We start from the raw sequence: 27,824 nt of genomic DNA, 5'->3' as shown, positions 1-27,824 counted from the left end.
CTTTTCTCGCGGGACTTGAACGCATCTCCCTGAAAAAGTCTCGTCTCAGGTTTTTTTTTTTTTATATAATGGAGTGATAAGGATTGCTTTTCTGAATACTGTTATTCATCCATCCATGGATGGATAATGGCTTATCCGAGGTCGGGTCACGGGGACAGCAGCTTGAGCAGAGGTACCCAGACTTCCAGAAGAGCTAGAAGAAGTGGCCGGGGAGAGGGGAGAATCCCTAGGCATTCCCAGGCCAGCCGGGAGACATAGTCCCTCCAGTGTGTCCTGGGTCTTCCTCGGGGCCTCCTCCCGGTTGGACGTGCCCGGAACACCTCACCAGGGAGGCGTCCAGGAGGCATCCTGAACAGAAGCCCGGGCTACCTCATCTGACTCCTCTCAATACGGAGGAGCAGCAGCTCTACTCTGAGCCCCTCCTGGATGACTGAGCTTCTCACCCTATCTTTAAGGGAGAGCCCTGTATATACTGTATATTTTTTAACATTTAAAACATGAAGACTACCCACTAGGTACATGTTGTGTTGTAGCAAAAAGAAAAAAAAGACTAAGTGCAGCCTTTTGCAGTACTGCAGCTACAAAAAATATATCCAAAATGTATTTATTGCATAAGAACTTATCAGCAGGACACATTTCATATTTGAAAGCACATTATGTCTTAACACATACCCGATCTGCTACACAATTTCCCACCCTGATAGCAGTTATTGCAGTAAAGTAGAAAGAAGGATTGGTCATTAGTTGAAAGCTTGCGAGTTTTTTCAGCTTAAACTCTCAAGTCCATTTCACATGAGGTTGGGGACGCTGGGGACTGGATATATCTGATTAGAGGTCTACTATTAGCACTAAAACAACCTCAGATGAAACATACCTTGAGTAGGATTGTCATCCTAGTGCAGGTAAAAGCCAAATGATACCTAGAGACCACGGTTAAAAAGGACATCCATATATCCGATTACTACAGTCCCTTAGTACTTCTACTGTGCCTAAAAAGCAGGAATTGTAAATGGGAAAGCAAACATTAATGTGACCGAGATATCTAAAATGGAGGGACTGACACCAATCCTAATTATTCTAGTTCAGCATTTCTTTAGAGCGAGGTAATTATGTTATATTTAAATAACAATGACCTCATTCACTGGCAGAAAAGAAACCTGAAAAGCACAGGATGGCAGAGTCTGATCTTTGCCATACATTTGGATAAAGTCATTCTCTTCTTTTCTGATTACATAGAAAGATCCACAGTCTGAACCAAGTATACACTTACGCCATCTGCGCCAATTTACTCTGCTATGAGCACAAGAAATTCAGACCAACTTTTGTTTTTGCTCACAGGTTGGTGTTATTTTGGGGAAAGGATAATGTTTTCATATTGTCCATCCTTTTTCTGTTTTGTAAATCCTTTGCTGATCAGGAAAAGCTCCCGGAGTTGTTTATTTTCAATCTTTAAAAAATACAAATGAACAAAGTCAGTTTAAGTAAAGGGTAAATGAAGAGCACATTAACTTTACATTAAAACATACAATCACATTTTATTATTTAGATATGCTCTTAGATGTTACTTAGGTCTATAAATTACAGCATAGTAAATTTATTTTTCAAATATGCTTGGCAATCCTAAAGATTTACAATTTAACAGTAAAAATAGTACAGTGATTTAATGAGAATAAAATGGTGCATTATGCTGTTTGTAGAGCACTCAGAAAAAGTCTACACATCCTTTGAAAATTGTTATTTTTGAAACCAACCTTAAAAACAAAAGACTGAAAATTAGATTAGACTTCTTAAAACACATAAAAAGCACAAGGCCTTTTAATATTTACAATTTTGTAATGAACATACGGTATGACATAATTTAAATGATAGTGTAGCTAAGACTGCGGCAACATTAGACAGTCTAAAAAAATATGATGGAGATGATTGACATAATTTAAATGTTGAATATCATGAACTCGACATTTTCGTTGTATAGCTTAGCTTATAACTTTTTACTATTTTGTAGTGAACATTTTAGATTAATTTAAATTATAGTATAACATCTAATGCATCAGGAAAAATGAAGAGGATGGTGGCAAAAGTAGATGCCATAATGAGAAATCCCCTCCATCCCCTCCAAGAGCTATCTTGGATCACTTTTGCCATAGGCTCATTCCACCACGTTTGTGCTGAGACGCACCTCTGGGAATCGTTTCTGCCCATTGCTATCAGGCAATTCAGTGCTGCCTCCCGATGTACTCGAAGTTCAATTTGAAATGTCTGCACAATATACATTTATATTGAATATTTTCAGTATTTACTTCTTGATTGATTGATTGATTGGCTATATTATTGTCCTGGGAGTCTGTACCCTTGTTTGTTAGGTTTCTGCTGCTGTATGGATGTGAAATTCAGCTATAAATATGAAAATAAACTAAAAAATAATCAAATACATCCATCCATCCATTTTCCAACCCGCTGAATCCGAACACAGGGTCACGGGGGTCTGCTGGAGCCAATCCCAGCCAACACAGGGCACAAGGCAGGAACCAATCCCAGGCAGGGTGCCAACCCACCGCAGATAATCAAATACAGCTGCTTACTAATAATAAATATCCAGTATGTATATTTCGGTTGAATCTCTGATTACAGTTTTATTTAGATTTTTTTTTTTTTTTAATACAGTTGTCATTTCATGGGAATTAAGTCACAGTGGACCTACATCAGCGAGTATCGGTTTCTTGTATATTTTTAAATTGTATGGTATGGTATATAATGGAATTAGTATACATTTAGTGGTTGATTACATCATTCTTTTCAAGTTTCTTACTCGGTTGCTGGGCCCTGAAGAAGAGGTGAATCCATGAAACGCGTCGGCCAAATCTATACATCTTCATTATTATACTGTATATAGGTGTGCTTCACATTGTTTATTGTTAATTTTATGTTACTTGTATGATGATCTTTTTGGTCACATTTGTTTAAATTGTCTTGATTTTGTACATGTTTTTGTTTAATGGTATGTAATTAGTATCTTATCTCTGGTTTATGTAAGCATAATATGATTTTCTATAGTGGGTGTTACGTGTCCTTTGTTGTTATATATATATATTTATAATTTGTTGTTTAATTAATTATATAGGTATTTTTGTGGTATATGATATAACATCTGTACCTAGTGGATCTATATTGTTTTTTTCCTTGTATACAATATATACATTTTGTATGTATATGTTTAAAATATTATAAATAATTGAATACATTAAATGTCTGCTTACGCGATGTGTTTGTGCATGTGAATTTTCCCTTGGGATTAATAAAGTTTAGATATGCTAAACCAAAAATAAAAAAAGTGCTCTAAATTTTTCTCGGAGGTTTAGTTTCTCATCAAATGTAAATTTCATGAACCACAAAACTATGCTAAGTATCATCTTTAGCCTGATATGCTTCATGAAATAACCCCCAGGAATAACCACGAAGAGTTCTAGCCTGGTGTATCGGGAATAAATCTAGGGCTGCAGTTGGTGATGCAAGCGTTTCCACGTAAAGTGGCCCCAACAGCTACTTAAAAAAATAAATAAATCACATCATCCCAGAGATACAACTGATTCTTGAGTAAACAGGTCATTGTCAATGGAGAGGAAGTTGGGAAACGACAAATGGAATGCTAAGTGCTAAGCCAGAGTGGTTGAGTGGCCATCTTTCCTAGTGGATAGTTATCAACACTTCTCCATGCATGTCCACAGTGTCTGTAAGGTTGTTTTATTTGTCTTATCTGTGCTTTGTTGTCACCCGTTTTTCCCCCTTTCTTCCCTATTTTTTAATGAGCATGTCAGTTTGTGTATGCCTTTGGCCTCCTCTGAGCATTTGCATAAGGGTTACCTCCCATTACACAACTTTCATCCAAAAAGTACACTATGACTTTAGAAAATTATTGCACTCTACTTGTAACTGAAAACAGTGGACACATATTCCTGCAAATTCATTTCACCACCTTAAAAAGCTCATCTTTTTACATTTTTGATGTTATTTAATTTAAAAAATATGGTGTCCAGGGTTGTTTCGTGGATTTCACCCAGAGCTACTGGAATGAGCTCCAGCAATATGACTCTTAACTAAATTAAGCATGTTTGAGAATACTTATCTACATGCATATACTTTTTCATCTTCCTTAAGAAACTACCAAAATAAGAATAGCAGGAATTTGCACCTGTGCTGTACAATCAAAAATGACTTAATACAAGCAAAGTTGGGCAGCATGTTAGTCAATTACATCATTGCATAATATGTGTGATTAAATGACTCTTAAAAAGCGAAGAGGCACTGTTGAGTAGTTTATTTAAAAAAAAACAAAAAAAAAAACAAAACACATCGAAACACCCTTTTTGTACAATGGTCACCACTTCTTGTTTCATAGCACAACTCTGCTATGAGTTCCTTAGAGCCAAATTGTTGAACTTCTAAAATGACCCAATACATTCATTGGTTTAACAGCCATTTTTCTGGTTCACCAAGGTTGGTCAGATGTACCCGTTCCAGGCCTTTATGTTGGAGGCTAATCAGTGTATGCATCTCATAGAAAAATGTAAGACTTCCACAATTGTCAGTCATGGAAAGGTGACAAAAATTAAGAAGCCATTACACAAAACTTCCCCAGGTTACAGGTATGTAATGTGTAACATTTTGCGGTTCAAAGTTTTAATCTTAAAGACAAACCGACTTCAACTGTGCTGAGTAGTGGATCACCAAATGAATTTGTGAACCACCTCACACATATGTATGTTTCTCTAATGGTATTTCGTAATAATTACTATTAATCTTGTTATATTTCACTATGAGCTCTAATCAATGACAAATACAAAATGTTTCAATGTTAAAGATACTTCCAAGTGAACACTAAACAAAAAAAGAGACAAATTTCTTAAAGTATTTACTCTGAAAAATGTAACCGTTTTCAGAGATTATTCGGATAGATAAATAGGGTCAAATTTTGATTTTCATTATTGTCATTTGTACAGAGTTAAATACACCTACCTTTAGAAATGTCTGTTCTTATTTATTCTGGTTCAAAAATAATAAGAGCATTCAAAGAAAACTATTTCTAAAGTACCGATGACCTCCAAAGCACAAATAATTTTATTGTAAAGAATATAACATCACATCATTGTGAATTTAAGTAGAACATCGTGTTCCAAAATAATTTAGTCAGAAAGGTCATCACCATAACTATGACAGCTTTCAATGAATTATAGTCTTCCACAGAAAAGTGAGTTTGCACATACAGCAGCAATAATTGCTTAGAGGTTTCACAAACATGGCCCTTGTGGAACAGCATCAAAATAAAAGTATTACTGAAAAACACTTGCGTAATTTCTAGACTGCAGTTTCCAAAAAAACATGAGGGAGACTCCAAGGCCACATAAAGGATGTTTATATGGTCTAAAGAGATTAAACCTTAATTATCTGTTCCTAAACAACAACATTTATTAAAGTTAAGCACTCTTTTACGGAATCATATATTATTCAGAGAATGCCATTACCAATAGAGAATATAATTCTTCCTATGAGGATGCTTCTCTGTGTCAGGGCTTGAGATGATTTTTTTCTTTTTTGATTTGATATACTTTATTAATGCCCAAGAGGACATTGTTTTTTCACATGACATTTGGGGGGTCAGAGCACAGAGTCACCACTGTACAGCGAGACGGTAGCAATTTATTTTTAGGTTAAGGGCCTTGCTCAAGGGCCCAATGGAGTAAGATCCCTTCTGGCACTAATGGGATTTGAACCAGCAACCTTCCAGATACCAGCACAGATCCTTAGTCACAGAGCCACCACTCCATGCATCAAAATGCATCTTCCACCAAGAAGATTCAAACCAAACTATTTAAGACACAAAAGAAATGCCTAAAAAACACGACTCAATGTTCTGTGGTGGCCTAGTCAAACAATCTCAATCTATCTAAGCATATGTGGACAGGATTAAGGTTTCCTCTCAATGCGAGGCCAATTGCATGTTTACCCATTGTAGGTGTGGTACACCAAGAAAAAAAACTGATGATGGCAATTACAGAATTACTGCTGTTCATTCCATCTAAGCAAAACCACAGAACTGGACCCTGATACAGCCCAATTGTCAATTACTGTAATTATGATGGTTTTATTTAAATGTTGCTTGAATTTAGCCATTAGGACAGAAAATATACTGAAATACTGAAAAATGCACACCCAACACTTTTTTATAATTTAGATTAATTTTACTAATCCAAAGGGGAAAAAGGACATACATAGAGCATCTGAAACATAAAAAACACAAACATACAGACTCATAGGACAAATAATACAATCAACTAATAGATTAATATTAAATATTGATCATAAATATTGAGCAGAAATTTCAAAATGAAGAGTATAAGCATTTGGTTTGGAATGTCAGAAGGAAGCACTGAATTGCCTGGTTACAGCGGGCAGAAAAGATCCCCAGAGGCTTCTTCTTAGCACACCACGGAAGAATGAGCCTGTGGCTAAAAGTGCTCCAAGAAAGCACCTCCTGAAGAGGATGAAGAGGATTTCAATGATGCCATCCAATTTTGCCACCATTCCCCTTTCCACAACAGCTTCCATTGTGTCCAGGGTTAGCTCTGTGATGGTGCAGGCTTTCCTGAAAAATGTGTTCAGGCATTGTGCGTCTTTGAGCTCAAGTTACTTCCTCAAGGGACCATAGTGTAGAACAATTTACTGGCTACTACTACAGCTTGCTGCATACATCGAAAGACCGGTGTCTCTTTAAGAAGTACAGTCTGTAATTTTCTGTATTACATTACTATTAGGAATGAGATTAGGAATTTCACTGATCTACAAAGATTTCTGAATATTGCAAATTCAAATGAAAAATGAGAAGTAAAATATATATAGTTCCTTTGCAATTGCAGCCCTTAGTTTGCATATATATTGGATACAATTTATTGATGGGTTACAACTGTGTGGGTAATTAGTGGTACACTTGCCCTTAAATGATTCGGTTAGTTCTTCAAGTGCACTAATAACTTCAAAAGTCCGACAGAGTGTTTAAATCAAATAAGAGATCTTATTGCAGAATAGTGCCTATCTGTTGCAGGAAAGGGGTTTGGTGAGGTTCTTGGCCATGAAAAATCTCCCAGAGCTCAGTACAGTCAATTTTAGAGAAGATAAAAAAAAAATACAAAACTATCACCACATTGCATGGATCTTGCTATTACTCTAATCTTAGCTGATGAACAAGACCATCACCTATTAAGCAAGCCCAGCTGTGACTCTCATTATGGCAGAATGCAATGGAAATGTTTCTGGCTAAAGAGAACTCACAGCCTTGTCCACAACAAGTATGTAAAGAATCACTGACAAGATACTCCCGACATGTAATGAAAAGTGTTGTGGTCCTAACTCTTGCATGGTTGTTAGGAGATTCTTTATTGAGTTTTTGCTAAAAATATCTTATGATATGAAATGAAATGCACACCACATTGTATTCAAATCAGAACAATAACTTGGCCAGACAAAAATTTCCACTTCACAATGAACTAATTGGTTACTAAGGGAATCTGTTTTGTGACGTTTTCCTTTGACGAAGTGCAGGCCAGTGGTCTAGAGGCATTTCTTGTGTAGGCAGAAAAAAGGTTTTTGTCAGTTTGCAATATTAAAATAAAACAATCCATATGTACTCTTACCTCAAGTTGTGCAAGTCTTTCTTGAACACTGCAGAATTTCTGATCATCAGCTTGTGCCGACTGCCTCATCACCTCTCCCATCTCACAAATGCGGTCCACCTGTGACTGGACTGCCTGTGGATAAGAGGAACTAGAACTGTTGACTATGAAAGAAGCACTGGCTGTATAAGCCACATATGTTTTTTTAAATTATTCTGAGTAAACATATAAATATTGAATTAAATTTCTACATGACTGATCAAGTATGCATAATAAATCCTGAACTCCAGTGAAACATAAAATGATTATGCCACAGATAGGATGAAATAAAACCTGGTTTAGGTGCCGAAACTGATCAGATACTGTATATAGTCTGCTTTTTACCTTTGGGAAAACATTTGCCTAAAAAGTGTGACTGACAAATGTTACAGGGATAATATTAAGATAGTTGTTATTCTTGCCCATGAAAGTTTACTTTTGAAATTTGGAACAAAGACATTGTGGGAATAGAGGACTGAACCGTTGGCTGTAGCCTCTTGATCCTTCCTCTCGTTAATGGATGTGTTGCAGCTCTCCAATTGTAAAAACCCTCACCCACAAAAAAGAACAGTGCAGTTCAGTACAAATCAAGGCAGAAACAGCCATTAACTAATTCCAAAGTAACAAATGATCTCCAGAACCACTGTAGCCATCCTCCTAGACTCACCCAAGCAGCCCCCGGTATATGTACAATTTTAACTCTGTTAGGTGGACAGGCAATTCCCACATAGCCTGTCCATTTAAATGGTAACAGGTAATTATTTTTATATTATATATATATATATATATATATATATATATATATATATATATATATATATATAATTAAAAAGTCAATGTGTGTGTATGTATGTATGTTTCAGCATCGCTTCCGAACAGCTGGAGCGATTTTCATGGAACTCGGTACACATGTTCCTCATTGGTCGACTAAAAATACAGTAGGATGAAATCAGCCCTAACCCACCCCCTTTTGGGTAGGGTGGGGGGTGATCTTGCAGTCTTGTATGCACATCATCATCTAGTTGACACTCAGAATGACCACCAGAGGGCGAACTGGTGGTGACTGCCAGCATTCTTTATGTTTGAGCAGCACCACCACGCCCCTGTTGCTTTTGAAATTAAATAGAGTTGGCTGCTTCCAAGCGTCAAAGACCGCAAGACAAACACTTCAGTGAGTCTTCATTGTTTGTTAATTTTTATTTTTAAAGTTGAAGTTTTTTTAATTATATTTTTCTGAAACAAAAAAAAAAAAAAAAATAAAAAAAAATTTTGTCCTGGGCAACACCAGATATTTCAGCTAGTCACAAATAAGACAGCAGGTCCCTGGATGCTATCCAACAGACCGAGAGAGATTCCTAATACAATACCTGTCATTTACTAATATGCTTATTTAACATCCATACCTCAGTATTACTTACAAAAAGAGTTCCATATACCATTCCCCAAACAACATGCTTTCTTTGATCAAGGGTCATCTGGCCCTATTAAGCATGAAGTCAACTGCTCTCAAGAGACCTAAAATAATATTATGCCTTATTTAAATTTTTAGGGCAAACCACATAATATCACCCCTGAGCAATGGCAGCACCTGCCATTACCATTATACTTTTGCAAGTAGGTCTGTTTGGCCTAGCTCCTGTACTGCACAGCATAATACTGCCTGCAGCCCAGGTTCCAACTAGATTCTCTTTTACACCAGTCACTGAGTCAATGGGGACAAATACTTTTTCATATACAGTAGAACATTAGAAAATGCTATTTTTTTTTTATAAAAGTGTAAAATTTGTATTGTGTCTACCTTCAGTGTCTCTTATCTAATATTAGGTTTTGGTTGAATATCTCCCAACAGTCACTATGGAAATTATGAAAAAATCCTATGGGGGTAGAAACCATTTTTCATAGAATGTTAATGTACATTTAAGTGAACTTTTCAAAGTTAAACTGAAATATCGATAGGAGTATGTGTATTTTATGCCCTTATTTGAAAATATTGTTTTGAAGATTAACATAATTAAAGCTCCCGACACTGTACTGGTTAAGCAAGTTAGAAAATAGACGGACAGATGGATTAAAAGGTACCTGAGTAACAATATGTGGTGTGCCATATTTACACATACACACACTGCAATCAGATAACATTCACAAGTATACATATATACCTGTTTCAATGCGATATTTCTGTTTATATTAAATAAAATTTGCAAAAATCTCTAAAGTACCGTTTTTGCTTTGTCATTCTTGGGCATTGGGTGCTTTTTTAGATGATGAAAGATGAATTTTAAATGATAACACAAGGCTGCAATGCAATATACAATATGAAAAAAGTGAAGGGCTCTTAATACTTTCTGAAGACACTGTATACACACATACACAGAGACGAGGAGTGATCAAAATATTCTGAGCCTGACTTAAGAAAAATACCAGTAAACGAAACAGTTCTGAATTTTCAACATAATCTCTGAAGACTATTGCACATTTTGTGAACATAAAACGTTCTTATGCCACTCAAATAAAACATTCGGTGTGCTTATGAAACCACTGACAAAGTAACAGCTGTTCAGATTGGGGAACGGGCGGTAGTTGCAAGTGGTCAGGTCTAGGGAAATGGGTGGGCATTAAAGATTGTCAAATCCACAGATAATTTTCATGTGACATTGCATAATTGGCTTGGACTTAAATTTCTTTTATGTAGAAGAATCAACATGCTTCCAATATTTCACGTGATGTTTGGATTTTGGTTCATAATGATTAATCCAACTTTCATCTCCAGTTATAAAATGCTTTATACATGTCTTCCAGTCCAAAACATTGGGTTAGGTTTCTTCTTGGAACAGTGTATGTGATTATAATACTTCATTCTGGAGGCAACATTATGGGCAACCAATATGCAGAGACCACACCCATGTTTAAATGTACATCATAAAATGTACTAAACTAACCCAGAAATTAATTCTTTATTGTGTCTGCTATGTGGTGCACCATCTCTCTTCGATCCTCCATTAAAATTAACTTCACTTGAAAACGGTGTCTTCTGTTGTTGATTTCGAGCCAGACAGATGTTTTATCTTCTTTGAAAGATGTTCTTTGATTCTCCCTTACTTAAAATGAATGTCCAAAAACATATATTTAGATATTAGAAATACAATGAAAGCATGATACTTGATTTTATATTATTCAGCATCATTGTTAACTTGGCTCTAAAACAAGAAACAAACAGCATTAACCACACAGAAGAGCTACTCTTTGGCCTGTCAGGCTCAGGTTCAAAACATTCACTCCCTCGTGTATTGGGGTGTGTGTGTGTATGTGTGTATACTGCAGTACACAGAAAGAATGGGCAAGACTTAAGATTTGATATGCTTTAAATCCAACATTATATTGGCTGCCAGTCACATTAGCTGCAAGTGAATCAGGTAGAGAGTCCATATTGGTGTTTTCATGCAGAAGAGTGTCATGGAATTCTGAATGGGTCAGTACCCAAAACGCTAATTTAACAGTAGTCCTATGCTTGAACATAGATTACCGATGAAAGCTTCTGACAAGACTAATGCAGACTAACAGATGGGTGACAGTTAGTCAACTAACAAGTCGAGTAGAACAGTGGTGCTGAAAGAAGTATGTCAGAAAGCACAATATATCGTACCTTGTCAGAGTTGTAATATGCCAGCCAATGACCCAGCTGAGCTCTACTCCTGTCAGTAAAAAACAACAACAAAACAACAAGGTCTGGTTGCAGTGGGTTGATTAAGCCCAGGTTCCACCCGATTCATGCCGATGAAAAGGCCAGGACACCAAAAACCCCATAAGTCTGTCATTTGCCTTTATTGCTCATTTACTGACAATAAGGAGAAGTTTTTTATATCTAATTCATACCATGAAATGGGGTTACGGGCCCTGCTCATTATTACTTTTAACAAAAGGGGCATGGTGTTCTGAACACATTACAATTCATTGTTGCTCTTTTGCAGCCCTCCCACTCCCCCCCTCCCCAAAAAAAAAGTGTGTGAAAAAAGGAGCAGAAATGTATATATATGCATAAAGAAAAACATATCTGGAAGTGTAGCATAACAAAAAAGGCAATTCATTAATTTATATGTAATGCAACTATTGATAAAATATTTGCTAAGTCATGTTTGATTAAAAATATAAATAAATACAATACTAACCTGATACCCAAAGGGTCTTTTTAATTGTATAAAAACATGAAATGTAATATGAGAAATAGTTAGGGCAAGGTTTAAAAATGCATAATTAAATAAATAAGATCAATGATGTCTGACAAATGCCTGATGCTGGGTGTAATAAGTGGAGATTTCCATAAAATGATACTATAATCAGCTTCTAAATTAAGGTTATTTCGGAAATGTTCTAGAACATGAAGACAAAAAGCAAAGCAAAGCAAACATGATCATCCATTAAGCTTATTTGCTGTATTTAAAATTGCTTAAAAAAAAAAAGGCAACCTTTGAGTGCTCCTCATGGATTTGAAGAACAGGTTTTGCATCAAGCTGCTTCTTGGCCATCATTAGATTTAGTATTTGTTTCCGATATTTTCCCATAATCAACTCCAAAGCATACTGATGTTCTTCCAGTGATAGCCACAGCTCTATTGGAATGAAATGTAAATGTTAGTTAACACTTTCCTTAGTGAATATCATTTCTAATCTTAATATTTTCATCTGCTGTATAACCATGTAAGATATCCATGCATCTATCCACTCATTTATAATCCCACTTAATTCAATACGAGGTCACAGGTAGCTGGGAGTAAGAACCAATGCTGGACCCTCTTGATCACCCAAACTAACAGAACAGAGTTACTCGTGCAAGCCCAGTAAAATTTAATCTTACTTTGGACAAAAAAGAAGATTTTGTGTTTTAAACCTATGATCTTTAGTTTTTAAGCGTTTCCCCCTTAGCCAAAATAAAATCTGCCTTGGTAGTGAAACATTTTACGGTATGCATGTTTTTCTAAATATTTTAATGGATGTTATCTGATGGCCACTCCTGAAGTTCCACCCTCATTGCTGCAACATGAATATTGTATTCCTGTAGAAATTTGGACTTGGAGCTATACTGTAGACTTTTTAGTGTTGAAGCTTTATTTTAAATGTACTTTGGAACAGGTATGAGTTGAAATAACATTCTGTCTCACAGAGTAGGATATAAATACATGCTTGGGCTTCCTCCCAAAGATGCAAAGTTAGGAAGATTTGGCAAGTCTCTACTGAACCCGTGTGCATGAGTGAGTGTGTCTACGTACTGTAAGTGTACAAGCACAACTGCTCCAAATCCAGGTATATTTAAATAAGTTCAGAAAATAAATGTACAAACATTTGCTTATTCATTTTAAAATGATGACCTTTTAAAGAAAAAAAAAATGTACGAGAGGCTGGCACTAAATAAGCAGCCTATGCAATCTTGCATATATTGCTAAATGTTACAATCTAAATTGATTTTTCTTCACAATAAATAAATGTATTAGAAAACGAGTCAAAGAATTCGGCTTAAATCAGAAATTAATAATAGATTAATAGATACTTTGTTGTGAAAATAAGCACCCACTGCAGCCCAACAGGACAGAATTTAACACCCAGCAGGTGTTAATAGGAGTTAAAGAAGAAGTACACAAAAAAAGATATAGACTTTCAAACTGAGAGGAATGAAGAAAACAATGTCAGCTGCAAATTCACCCACATTTTTTTGTATATAAATAACTGTTACAATTACCAGACAGATAGAGAGAGACACTTGACTTATTCTCATTATACTTAGATGATTAAGTGCACAAAACCATCAAGGGGCTCTCTCAGATTACTCATGAAAAACTGACAATGAAAAAATTAGTTTTAGCACAAATATATTTAATGCAGTCTGTCTGTCTGTCATTTGGTGGCATGCTGCCCAAAATAGTGTAGAAATGGAACAAAACAATAACAGCATAGTTTTGCTTGAATATCAAAGATAAAAATTACTGCTACCTTCTGTTTCAGTAGGTTATTCACTTTTATTTAAAAGGTGGCTAACAAACAGAATAATGCTCTGCTGCAAAAGTGCAAATTGAATTTTCTTGCTTATTAAAGAGGATAATGAACAGCAAATGAACAAATTAATAGATGTGGGGTTTTCCAACAGATTAATGCATTTTAGAAGTCACTTAAGTCCTGATTTCCTGAATATTTAGCTTTTATAAAGTACAACTAAAACAATTCAAAATAATTAAACACTAATAAACCGTTTGACTATAACCAACAACCTACTGCTACATTTCAAAATTACCCTTACAATTTTGCAAATTACCACATTTCAGAACACATAAATAATTGACAAGAAGCCTTATGTCTTCCGGCCATACCTTCATTTCTTACCTCTGTTCTCCTGCTGCAGCTCTTTAATCTGTGTGTTTTCCTGTGTGAGGAGGATGTGAGGTTTGTACTTTGATAGGTCCTTAAACACAGCACTATCCTCCTGTTGCTGTAAAACACACATTATCAAGAAAACATTAAAAGCTAGTCAAACAGATACATCTATACACCAAACAATAATGACCTATGATTTCTTAGGTATTATAATATGACATATAAATACTTATAAATATGATTGCACTTCTACTGCATAACAAAAACCTAAGTAATCTGAAACACAGAAAATAATTTTATGCCGATAGTTTAACTTATATTTTTTGCAATTTAATTTAAGTTTGGAGTATTAATAATTCACAATGAGAAAATGTGATTTTATTCCGTATACTATTTAACAGACAAGTAAAAACAATGTTAATGTGTATGTATTTTACGTTGCTGTATCTCCCATCACCAAGCACAGGATAAGTAGTTAGTATAATCAGATAAATATTTAATTTTGAAAGGGTTCAATGTAACTAGGCTTCATAACAAAATCATTTTCTTTTTGTCTAACTAATATGATTCAGATTAAGATGGTACTCTGCTTAACTGAACATGTATAATGGCAAAGTGCTTAAACAGGTAGTGCTTGCATATCATGTCAGCTTATGTGCATTATGTGGTGAGCACCTATAACCTGTCTTGGATTTTGTAGGCATCAAATAGGGACTGCAACTTGTCCTACACTACTTCTTTTGGCTGCTCCCGTTAGGGGTTGCCACAGCGGATCATCTTCTTCCATATCTTTCTGTCCTCGTCATCTTGTTCTGTTACACCCATCACCTGCATGTCCTCTCTCACCACATCCATAAACCTTCGCTTAGGCCTTCCTCTTTTCCTCTTCCCTGGCAGCTCTGTCCTTAGCATCCTTCTCCCAATATACCCAGCATCTCTCCGCTGCACATGTCCAAACCAACGCAACCTCGCCTATCTGACTTTGTCTCCCAACCGTCCAACTTGAGCTGCCCCTCTAATCTCCTCATTTCTAATCCTATCCATCCTCGTCACACCCAATGCAAATCTTAGCATCGTTAACTCCGCCACCTCCAGCTCTGTCTCCTGCTTTCTGGTCAGTGCCACCATCTCCAGCCCATATAACATAGCTGGTCTCACTACCGTCCTGTAGACCTTCCCTTTCACTCTTGCTGATACCCATCTGTCACAAATAACTCCTGACACTCTTCTCCACTCTTCTCCACCCTTCTCCACCCTGCCTGCACTCTCTTTTTCACCCCTCTTCCACAATCCCCATTACTCTGTACTGTTGATCCCAACACTACCAAAAAAAAAATTCAATTCAAAAGTTCAATTACAAACAAGAGACAGTAATGGACTGCCATCCCATCCAGGGTCCATTTGTGCCATAGTAGACACAAAGTTTTCCCAACTCATGCTGTAGTACCGAATTGTTACTCCATGCTATTCATTATTTTTTCAATAGCCAAAAGTAGCCAAAAAATGATTGGTTTATTTTATGCGAAAGTACCATTGACCATGCAATTGAAACATTCTCCTGTTGAGCTTTCCAATGAGCTGTACCTGAACCATACAGCTTGGACAGCTCAAAAGAAAACTCTAATCATTTTTATGCAGTCCACAGTGAAGAAAACTGCCTATATCTCAAAGGGAATTAAAAAAAACGTCATGTTTCATCAAACACAAAAATGGTGAAGCAAAAACATTTTTGAAAATCTGTTGAATTAAAGTGGAAAAATCCAAATAAAAAAAAGTTTATTTAAGCATGCCTTCTTTTTCTGTGCTCACTAATGTAGACTACTTGACAAAATAATGGTGCGCATCCCTTTGGGGCAGTAGTGCAATTATGGGTACTAATGTCTCATCTCAAGATATTTTCTGCTTTTTTCCCCCCAGAAGGGACACTGTTGATAGAGACACTTAAACTTAACAAGTGCTGCGTTAATAATAAACATTACACAGTTGCTCCCTTGGCAGGAAAAAAAAAATATTTCAGATTCATAACACTGTGAGATAAGCTACCAAACTGTTGAAGAATTTACAAGTAAAAACAGTTCCAAAGACATTTATAGCCTCGTGAATACCTTCTCCAGCACTGTAGCCCCCACTTCCCTCATGCTTTCAATGCGCTGGTTCAAAATACTTGACTGGTCAATCAGACACTCTGCAGCTGTGTCATGCTCCTTCAGACGCTCCAGCAAAGTTCGGGCATCTCCCAAAATTTTCTCCAAAGTGCATGTCATTTTTTAAGAGAAATGATTTTCACTGATGCTGCTAACCATAAAAGATTTATTTTTTTGTAAAGAAGCCAGCAGCCTATTTATAAAAAGGAACAAAAAATGAATTACTAATGTGAAACAATCTGTCTTGGCATAAAGTAATGGAGTGAGCATCAAGCCTACTGCATACATTTTTGTAAAGGCAGTCATCATAAACATACACAAAAACAAACAAAGGTAAAAAGCACATTTCTGCCATTAATGGAGCTTACCAAGACATGTTACGTGGATTACCAGTGAATCTGGCAAAATTCTGCATGCTGTGCTGAATCTTAACACCATTAGTACCAAAAACCTTTTCCACAATATGCTCTGCTGAGATCTCAGTAATGAACCCCACCTAACAAAGACTGAAGAGCACATTAAAGGTAAATGGTAACACTTTGGTTTTGGTACTGCAAAAATGCATCTATTAGTAATTTACTATTATGTAACAATACCTTAAACAATTCTTTTGGTCTTCTTAACACTTACAAAGTATCAGTAAAGTGTTTATTTGTCTCTGCAATGAGATCTACTGTATGAACAAAACATCACTTTGGAGGGGTCTGTGGTGGTTTAACTGAAACACATTTTTCTTGATATTTCATATCTTCTTATATAATACTCTACCGTGGCTGTCCGTTTGTCCAGGATTTTAAATCACCTGTAGCTCGCAAACTACTGGACCTATTAGCCTGAAATTTGGTACACATATACAACGTGACCTCTACTGTCCGCTTTTGGGTTGATGATTTTTATTACTGTTTTTGTTTATTTTATTGTAGAATCAACTCTCGGCAGCGCGCAGCTGAGCAGCCATGCGCGCATGCATACGGGTGCCGTTCTCATCCCTACCACCTTCGCCATCACTTCCCCTACCACTTCATATCTTAAATCATTCTTGAGGCAGATTGAAGACTTAAGTGCCACCTTAAGTGAAAAATGAAAAAAAAACGCAACACAAACACAGACTTAATCAGTTTTAATTACAACAAAAGAAGAGAAGAAGCGGGCCACTAGAGTGGAGAAAACAAGAGCTGTTCACAAAGCAGCAAACCCATCAACTTCTGAGCAAACGAATGTGAAATAAGTGTATAAGTGAAGTGTATTCACTGTACGTTATCGTGCAGTACGCAGTTACTGGTTTAGTATAAGACCTGTGAATCCATCATATTAAGAAGTAATTTTACCATAAAGTCAATATGCCACACTGCACAGAGACAAATAACAGATCTACTGATATGTTTAAGTGTTATGAAGACATAAAGAAGATTTCATCAAGGTCTTGTTACATAAGAGTAAATGAGTAATAATTGCATTTTTGTAGTACCTAAACTAAAGTGTTACCAAGTAAACTTCATGAAACTGTGACAAATTGCATGTTATAAATTAAAACTTTCCCCTCTGGATTTCTAATGTACATGTAGTTTTATTTTAAACTTAGTATGAAAACACTCTTTTAGCAGATAATGGTTTTCTAATAGCGAACATGTCATTCAAGAACTTACTTTGTGAAATTAAACTAAATCACTTAATTGGCCTTTAACTCCTATTTTAAAAATATATGCACACAATAGTTCTGTTGTTATAAACTATTCTGACTAGCTGTTAATCCAAAAAAGAATTCCTTTTTTTAGTGGTTTGTAATTTGGGTCTTGGTAACAAGCCATAAATGCTAATGAAATTTCACATACAACAGTACACCATGACTTATTTGATATTAATTCATAACTTTTTCCAAATTGTTATAAAAATCTACAGTTAGGCCACCACTGCATCTTGTAGTGGTGGCAAGACAAGTCACAGTGCGAAGGTTCAGAAAAGCTAAAGACTGCATATATTAAAATATATTAGGCGTTTGAATTTTTATTCATGAATATTTTAAGAGTGCATGAATTTTAATGCACATTGGGACAGCTGTTGCTAGTATTTGAAATTCATAAAACTAAAAGATTACAGCTCAAAGTATGCTTTTTATATATTGTGACAAGATGTATTTATTTAGGACTAGGGTATATAATTCTTGGTGTTTTAATGTGAATCAGATGGAGTTGCTGTGTGTCACAAAACAGGGGATTTGTGTATTTGTGAATTAAGAAAATATTACTATACAAGTATGAGCATAACCATATTTAAACAGAAGCAGTTTTGTGTTGTCAATTTATTACCTTAAGGAAACTGATTAGAAATGAGACAGTTTAAGGGCATGATGTTTTGGAAGAAATGTGAATTGAGTTGTTTGGGCAATACAAAGAAAGTAATATAATGATTTTACTTTCATTATTATATCTTGGCCGAGATGAAAACAAAAGTATGCTGGGCAAAATGAAATTCTATATACAGTCGTGAAAAAGTACACACCATTAAAAAAATTATTATATATATATATATATATATACACAGTGATCCCTCGCTATATCGCGCTTCGCCTTTCGCGGCTTCACTCCATCGCGGATTTTATATGTAAGCATATTTAAATATATATCGCGGATTTTTCGCTGCTTCGCGGGTTTCTGCGGACAATAGGTCTTTTAATTTCTGGTGCATGCTTCCTCAGTTGGTTTGCCCAGTTGATTTCATACAAGGGACGCTATTGGCAGATGGCTGAGAAGCTATCCAGCTTACTTTCTCTCTCTCTCTCTCTCTCTTGCGCTGACGTAGGGGGGTGTGAGCAGGGGGGCTGTGTGCAGCTGCTTCCTGAAAGGACATGCTGCACGGAGCTTCGCATACTTAAAAGCTCAAAGGGCACGTATTGATTTTTTTTATCTGTCTCTCTATCTCTCTCTCTCTCTTCCTCTCTCTTCCTGCTCCTGACAGAGGGGGTGCGAGCTGCCGCCTTCAACAGCTTTGTACCGGCGGTGCTTCGCATACTTAAAAGCCAAAAAGCCCTATTGATTTTTTTTTGACTGCTTGCTTTGCACTCCTTTGAAAAGGAAGATATGTTTGCATTCTTTTAATTGTGAGACAGAACTGTCATCTCTGTCTTGTCATGGAGCACAGTTTAAACTTTTGAAAAAGAGACAAATGTTTGTTTGCAGTGTTTGAATAACGTTCCTGTCTCTCTACAACCTCCTGTGTTTCTGCGCAAATCTGTGACCCAAGCATGACATTCTAAAAATAACCATATAAACATATGGTTTCTACTTCGCGGATTTTCCTATTTCGCGGGTGGCTCTGGAACGCAACCCCCGCGATGGAGGAGGGATTACTATATTATATATATATATATATATATATATATATATATATATATATATATATATATATATACACACACACACACACACACACACACAGAGCATCCGGAAAGTATTCACAGGGCATCACTTTTTCCACATTTTGTTATGTTACAGCCTTATTCCAAAATGGATTAAATTCATTTTTTTCCTCAGAATTCTACACACAACAAATGACAACGTGAAAAAAGTTTACTTGAGATTTTTGCAAATTTATTAAAAATAAAAAAATTGAGAAAGCACATGTACATGAGTATTCACAGCCTTTGCATGAAGCTCAGCATTGAACTCAGGTGCATCCTGTTTCCCCTGATCATCCTTGAGATGTTTCTGCAGCTTCATTGGAGTCCACCTGTGGTAAATTCAGTTGACTGGACATGATTTGGAAAGGCACACACCTGTCTATATAAGGTCCCACAGTTGACAGTTCATGTCTGAGCACAAACCAAGCATGAAGTCAAAGGAATTGTCTGTAGACCTCCGAGACAGGATTGTCTCGAGGCACAAATCTGGGGAAAGTTACAGAAAAATTTCTGCTGCTTTGAAGGACCCAATGAGCACAGTGGCCTCCATCATACGTAAGTGGAAGAAGTTCGAAACCACCAGGACTCTTCCTAGAGCTGGCCGGCCATCTAAACTGAGTGATCGGGGGAGAAGGGCCTTAGTCAGGGAGGTGACCAAGAACCCGATGGTCACTCTGTCAGAGCTGCAGAGGTCCTCTGTGGAGAGAGGAGAACCTTCCAGAAGGACAACCATCTCTGCAGCCATCCACCAATCAGGCCTGTATGGTAGAGTGGCCAAACGGAAGCCACTCCTTAGTAAAAAGGAACATGGCAGCCCGCCTGGAGTTTGCCAAAAGGCACCTGGAGGACTCTCAGACCAGGAGAAAGAAAATTCTCTGGTCTGATGAGACAAAGATTGAACTCTTTGGTGTGAATGCCAGGCGTCACGTTTGGAGGAAACCAGGCACCGCTCATCACCAGGCCAATACCATTCCCACAGTGAAGCATGGTGGTGGCAGCATCATGCCGTGGGGATGTTTTTCAGCGGCAGGGACTGGGAGACTAGTCAGGATAAAGGGAAAGATGACTGCAGCAATGTACAGAATCATCCTGGATGAAAACCTGCTCCAGAGCGCTCTTGACCTCCGACTGGGGTGACGGTTCATCTTTCAGCAGGACAACGACCCTAAGCACACAGCCAAGATATCAAAGGAGTGGCTTCAGGACAACTCTGTGAATGTCTTTGAGTGGCCCAGCCAGAGCCCAGACTTGAATCCGATTGAACATCTCTGGAGGGATCTTAAAATGGCTGTGCACCGACGCTTACCATCCAACCTGATGGAACTTGAGGTGCTGCAAAGAGGAATGGGCCAAACTGGCCAAGGTTAGGTGTGCCAAGCTTGTGGCATCATATTCAAAAAGACTTGAGGCTGTAATTGCTGCCAAAGGTGCATCGACAAAGTATTGAGCAAAGGCTGTGAATACTTATCTACATGGGATTTCTCAGTTTTTTTTTTTTATTTTTAATAAATTTGTAAAAACCTCAAGTAAACTTTTTTTCACATTGTCATTATGGGGTGTTGTGTGTAGAATTCTGAGGAAAAAAATGAATTTAAGCCATTTTGGAATAAGGCTGTAACGTAACAAAATGTGGAAAAAGTGATGTGCTGTGAATACTTTCCGGATGCACTGTGTATGTGTGTGTGTGTATATATATATATATATATATATATATATATATATATATATAGACAAATCAAAATTTGATCTTCACTTAAACAGAATCTTTAAACAAAGAGAATTTAAAACAGTACAACAAACATAATTCCACATTTATATTTTGTAGTATATTGTATGATTTAAATTTTATTGTATAATGTAAACATTAAGGCAAATTTTGCACAAGAAGAATGTGGGAAAAAGTGCTCTATAAATGTAAAGAATTATTATTATTATTGTTACATTTAAAATTAGAATCAGGTGCAGCAGATCAGGCACAAATGACCAGATCATCATTAGGGAGATTCTTGTTAGAACCTGCTATATTTAAACCTTAGACATTGAGCTTGGTTTGCTCTTTATTGTTGCAGTGTGTGTTGACACCATGTCCAGATTGAAAGAACTCTCTGAAGCCTTCAGAAAGAAGGTTATTGATGTCTATAAGTTTGGAAAGGGACTTAAGAAAATTTCCAAACAATTGGAAACGAACCATTCCACTGCCCAGAAGATCAATCTACAAGTGGAGAAGAATTTCAAACAACTGCCAACTTGTTTAGGCCTGGCCACCCCAGCAAGTTCAGCCGAAGAGCAGAACACAAGATGCTGAAAAAGTCTCCAAGGACCTTAATCATGGGTCCTACAGGTACTGTAGCTCTTGCTGCTATTGATATCAAAGTGCATGAGTCTAACATAAGACCAAGGCTGTACAAATTAGATCCACTATGAATTCTTCATTGTACCAGAGGGTGCTTGAGAAGAATATTAGATTGTCTGTCAGAAGATTAAGATAAACTGAAAATGGACCATGCAACATGACAATGAGTCTAAGCACACCAGTAAATCGACCAAGAAATGGCTGTAAAGAAAGAAATGAAGAGTTCAGGAATGTCCAAGTCAAAGCCCAGATCTGAATCCCATTGAGATGCCGTGGGATGATTGAAAATGGGTTGTGCATGCAAGACACTCCACAAATATCACAGCTGAAAGAACTGTGTGGAGGAGTGGGAAAAATATTGATTTGCTGATTAATCATTATTTTTCATTTAAACGATTCAATATCGATTCTCAAAGTCTCAAGATCGATCTTCTGAATCTCTATCCTGCTCAATTACTATATGTAAATTTTAGCTTATCTCTGTTTTAGTGTCCGATCCAATAGATGTTGCTAATGCACCTGTTAAGGCAGCGATTGGATAAAAGCAAAGCTATATGTAAGCTGTGCAGCTCAGAAGTTAAATATTGTTGTAACACAACAAATTTGAGAAATCATTTATCCAGACGTCACCCATAAACATAATCTCAGTCAACATCCAAACAAAGAGTCTGAGCAATCCAAATTGGAAATGGTAGGCAGCCACAAGCTTCCATTTAACTCATCTTGTGCCCGTAAAAACAACTGAATCTATAGCAGTTTTTATTAAAGATATAAGACCCTACATCATTGTTGAAACAAGGGCTTTCCACAAATGATGCAGGTTTTTGAACTGCAGTATACTACACCAAAAAGCAAAAGAGTGAAGTTTTTGTACCTAGGCTTTATTAAGATCTTAAGCAAAGCATCGCCACATCTCAAAGGTCAGCGGACAGAGAAGCCCTAACTTGCGACAGCTGAACATGCAGGGCAGCAGATTTCTAAGTGACAATCACATGTCACTACATCAAAAACAACTGTGTTGCAGACAAGTGTGCAGCATGGCAGTCACAGCAGGAGCAACCTCGCTGCCTAACGCCACTGTCAACAACCATCAGCTCTACATCCTCATTTTAAAATGCTTCCTTTCTGTCGGAGGAGGAAGTGTTAAAGACACATTTTCAAAAACTGATTAACGGGACTGTTACACATTAGCAACTGAAGATATGTGTAACTTGTAGAATTATAGAAAGACAAGTCTTCCAGCTATATCTTTAATTTCAACTAATTCAAGATTATTGAAAATGCAATTACTTTTAATAATAAAAAAATGTTATTACATGTAATAAAAACATGTAAATACCAGCATTTCAACATAAATACAGTAGAGAAGGTTTGTCTAGTGCCCACAGCTGTACTGATGCAGATTTAGCATACACTGCATCCGGAAAGTATTCACAGTGCATCACTTCTTCCACATTTTGTTATGTTACCGCCTTATTCCAAAATGGATTAAATTCATTTTTTTCCTCAGAATTCTACACACGCAGACCCTCGTGACCCTGTGTTCGGATTCAGCGGGTTGGAAAATGGATGGATGGATGAATTCTACACACAACACCCCATAGCTGCAGAAACATCTCAAGGATGATCAGGGGAAAAAAGGATGCACCTGAACTCAATTTTGAGCTGTGAATACTTATGTACATGTGCTTTCTCCATTTTTTTAAATTTTTAATAAATTTGCAAAAACCTCAAGTATACTTTTTTCACATTGTCATTATGGGGTGTTGTGTGTAGAATTCTGAGGAAAAAAATGAACTTAATCCATTTTGGAATAAGGCTGTAACATAACAAAGTGTGGAAAAAGTGATGCGCAGTGAATACTTTCCGGATGCACTGTATGTCCTTTGTGTGACATGTTTTGAAACAGTAACCAATACATAGCCTGATGTTGAGATCAGGACATTATAAGTACGTTTCTATGTATACTTTTCCTACATATTTCTTCGGTTGCTTGTACATGACAGGGTCAAATGTTAGTGCCCGATTCAAATGATCAACCCACCCCTTGTATTATTGTGGGGTACCACAGCACAAAACTTAAGTGCCTTCCACATTTCCCCTGACATGAACATTGACAATTGCAGCACTGTACAAGGTGGTTAGGGGGACTAATGTTTTTCTAATCCTTGAACCTCGGATCATTTTGCCTTTATGTTATGCAGCTACTGACACACCACAATCAATCTTCACGCAACCAAATTCACCAGGCATATCACAGCAACTCACACATATAGCTTATATATGAATCAGTTTCACTATTCGTGTCAACGTCTGATGACCAATTACCATCATCACCACTGTCACTCAATTCAAGCAATGGTTCAGTTTGTGCTAAAACTGACTTTACAGCTTTTTGTTTGCCATTGTATTTTTTTTGTCGGAGCCCCCACTAATAAATATTTGCATTACCTTCGAGTTATGACAAAGTGACAGAAAGCATAGAAATCTACTCTCTATATATAAAATCCTGAGCCTAAAAGTGCAGCGATTTTATGTGATATTTTTATGTCACACTTTAAATCGGGCTTATTTTAAAACCTACATAAATATGTTTGGTATCATTCTTTTCAGAATTTAACAAACTTTAATGTGATGTTGTTAGATTTTCAGATTCTCATTCAGTTTTTAAATTATAAACTAAAAAATATTAAGAACTCAAGTCCCACAAGAGGAGAATTTGTGCCAAGAGATTTAACCATGCCAAGGGGCCAGAAATAAAAGAAAAAGAGTAGATGACAAAGACAGCTGCTGTACAGGCTTTTAAATGTTTGAAGCATCATGTGAGATGCAGATCACACGGCATGGCGCAGCACTGCAGCAGCAGCAATCCAGCAGCTGATTGAGCAAAGAGGAGGTAAAAAAAAAAAAAAATTTGTTTCCCATTGTAACACCATTTAAGAGGGGGTTTCGAAGCAGCAACCGCGTCTCTTTGGGGTGCGTTCAGCCCCCCTCTTCACAATACGAGCAGCAAAGACGCAAAGTGGCTGGCACATATCACAACCCACAGGGGTTGGCGAGTGAAGCAAACAGGGGGTAACCCCCTAGTATATATATTTTTTTTTCACAGCATGATGCCATTTCATCCACTAGATGGCAGCAGAATACTATGCTGAGAGTTATTTGGGCTGTAAAGTGTAGTATTACATGTCACCCTTTTTCTAACTTGGGTTTAACCATTATTGCATTGGACAGCTGACTAAAGTTAAATGTGAAAGCATATCCTTACAGGCAAAAATGTGTCAATCTGCTACCCCACGAAAAACTCTGACCAAGTTCATTCTACTTATTCTTTTATTTTGTGGAGATGAATTTAAAATATCTCAGCAGTCACCAGATCAAGGGACAATCAGTTACCCTATATAACACGATGGTAATTGTTGTCCTTTGTTATTTACCTTTTTCTCATCATTATGACAGTAATATACAGTGCACTATTGTCCAAATAAAGCTGTTGAGAGTGTAGCAACACACTGCTATTATACAGACAGAGGGCTTGTAAGTAATCAACCAAAGTTGGGACACCTGCTAGGAATTATTTGAATGAACTTTCAAGGCTTAGCTAACATCTGTTGCAGGAAAAAAGCTAGAAGTTGTTAACCCATTACTTGTTCCCTGAATATACCTTTTTGTATAACTATGAAAATTGTTATTTTTCAATTTTTGTGACCTCTGGTAGTTTAGCTTTGTAACATTTCAGGTTTGTCAGTAGACTTGAACCACAGTACTTACAATAGATTTCAATGAAAACTGTCTTCTTATATAATACGCTACCGTGGATGTCCGTTTGTCTGTCCAGCATTTTAAATCATCTGTAGCTTGCAAACCACTGGACCTATTGACCTGAAATTTGGTACACATATACTACATGACCTCTACTGTTCACTTTCGGGATGAGAATTGACCTCCAAGTTTATTCCTCTTTTAACTTTTATTTTATTGTAGAATCAACACTCAGCAGAGCGGCCTTGCGGCGCATGCGTACTGGTGCCGTTCTCATCCCTACCACTTTCGCCGTCACTTCCCCTACCTCTTTATATCTTAAATCATTCTTGAGGCAGATTGAAGACTTAAGTGCCAGCTTAAGTGAAAAATTAAGGTAAATGTACTAAGTAACTGCAACACGAACACTGACTTAATCAGTTTTAACGCAAAATGATGCCAATGAAAGAAGAGAAGAAGCGGGCCGCTAGGGTGGAGAAAAGAAGAGCTGCTCAGGAAGCAGCAAGCGCATCAACCTCTGAGCAAACGAATGCTAAACATACAGAGAAAGAGGATGAGAACTAGGAATGCTGAAGTGTATTCACTGCACGATACCGTTACTGTATCTAATAATATTATATATATATATATGTTAATTCATATATACAATCTACAAAATAAACACCTTGAGAAAAACCATTACCAACCCTGCGGGAGGCAGCATAAAGAAGAAGGACGCCTCACGCCTGGACAAACTGGTGAGGAAGGCAGGCTCTATTGTAGGCACGGAGCTGGACAGTTTGACATCTGTGGCAGAGCGACGGGCGCTGAGCAGACTCCTGTCAATCATGGAGAATCCACTACATCCACTAAACAGTGTCATCTCCACACAGAGGAGCAGCTTCAGCGACAGTCTGCTGTCACCGTCCTGCTCCACTGACAGACTGAGGAGATCGTTCCTCCACCACACTATGCGACTCTTCAATACCACCCTAGGGGGGGTGTGGGTCTGGTAAACGTTAACATTATTCAAAGTTATCGTCTGTCTGTATACCTACATTGTTATCACTCTTTAATTTAATATTTTCTTTATCAGTATGCTGCTGCTGGAGCACGTGAATTTCCCCTTGTGATTACTAAAGTATCTATCTATCTTTGACCCCCAAAAGGTCATGCGAAAAGACCTTTTGGGGTTTAATAAAGTTTATCAAAAGAAAACATTTTTAAAACTTAGTTTATGGTACACTTGCACTCACTCAATCCTATTTCAGGCTTATTTTGGGACTATACTTTAACATTAGAATTATATATACTGTATAATTGTATATATACACACATATACATATATATCTATATATACTGTATATACGCACACACATTTATACAAACACAAATATAAAGACAAACACAAATAGGATTATTATATAAATTAACTTTTTTTCTAATGGCATTGTGTTGCTTTCATGATACCATACAACTATCAAACTAACTTATCTCAGTTAAACGTCGGGGTCAGTAGGCTATTTCCTCAGCATGCAATCATATCCATATTTACTGTTATTCATTTCTTTACCAACTGTCGTAATGTAATGTACGTTTTAATAAATATCAACAAAATCACTTATTCTGTAAACTGTGCAGCAACCTTGTTGGGAAGGTAGAACACTAAGCTCCGTTACAAGGACCGGAAAACGAAAATTACCGGACGGAAACGCTGCACTGTTTCACAAACCTGTACAAAACAACAGCTAGTAACGTTGCAAAATTTGGGAACTGTGCAAACTTTTCTTACCTTAAAAACTTGGAGCTGCAAACAGATCTTACACAGAGGAGGAAAACAGCAGACTGTGTTAACTATGCTGCCCGCCTGTGCTGCCAAACCGCCCCCAGGTCCACTTCCGCCCAATGTCTGACGCCACAGCTGCCAAACAGCCCGTCTTGATGGCATTCTCTGGGTCTTAGAGTCCGCCGTTTACAGTGCAATGTTATAGCCCAGGAGTGGGCAATGTCGGTCCTGGAGAGCCGCCGTGGCTACAGGTTTTCATTTAAACCCAGTTGCTTAATTAGAAAGCAATACTTGCCAGTCTCAGACGTTATTTAATTTTATGGCTTGCTAGTCTGAAATGT

General features: G+C 37.1%; 1 protein-coding gene across 1 annotated transcript; it reads right to left on the bottom strand.

The window, feature by feature from the left end:
- On the bottom strand, window positions 1–27,625 carry sike1 (suppressor of IKBKE 1). The gene is made up of 6 exons (XM_028796432.2): window positions 27,490–27,625; window positions 16,168–16,399; window positions 14,072–14,177; window positions 12,167–12,309; window positions 7,686–7,799; window positions 1–1,447 (listed from the first exon to the last, which is right to left on the bottom strand). The coding sequence occupies exons 2-6, from the start codon at window positions 16,324–16,326 to the stop codon at window positions 1,346–1,348; spliced, it is 624 nt and encodes a 207-aa protein (XP_028652265.1). The 5' UTR covers window positions 16,327–16,399; window positions 27,490–27,625; the 3' UTR covers window positions 1–1,345.
- Between the last annotated feature and the right edge of the window lie 199 nt (window positions 27,626–27,824).

This window comes from Erpetoichthys calabaricus, chromosome 3, assembly GCF_900747795.2.
Source record: "Erpetoichthys calabaricus chromosome 3, fErpCal1.3, whole genome shotgun sequence".
Taxonomy (NCBI): Eukaryota; Metazoa; Chordata; class Cladistia; order Polypteriformes; family Polypteridae; genus Erpetoichthys; species Erpetoichthys calabaricus.
The sequence above is the reverse complement of the archived record's forward strand: the minus strand, read 5'-3'. Positions and strand labels throughout refer to the sequence as shown.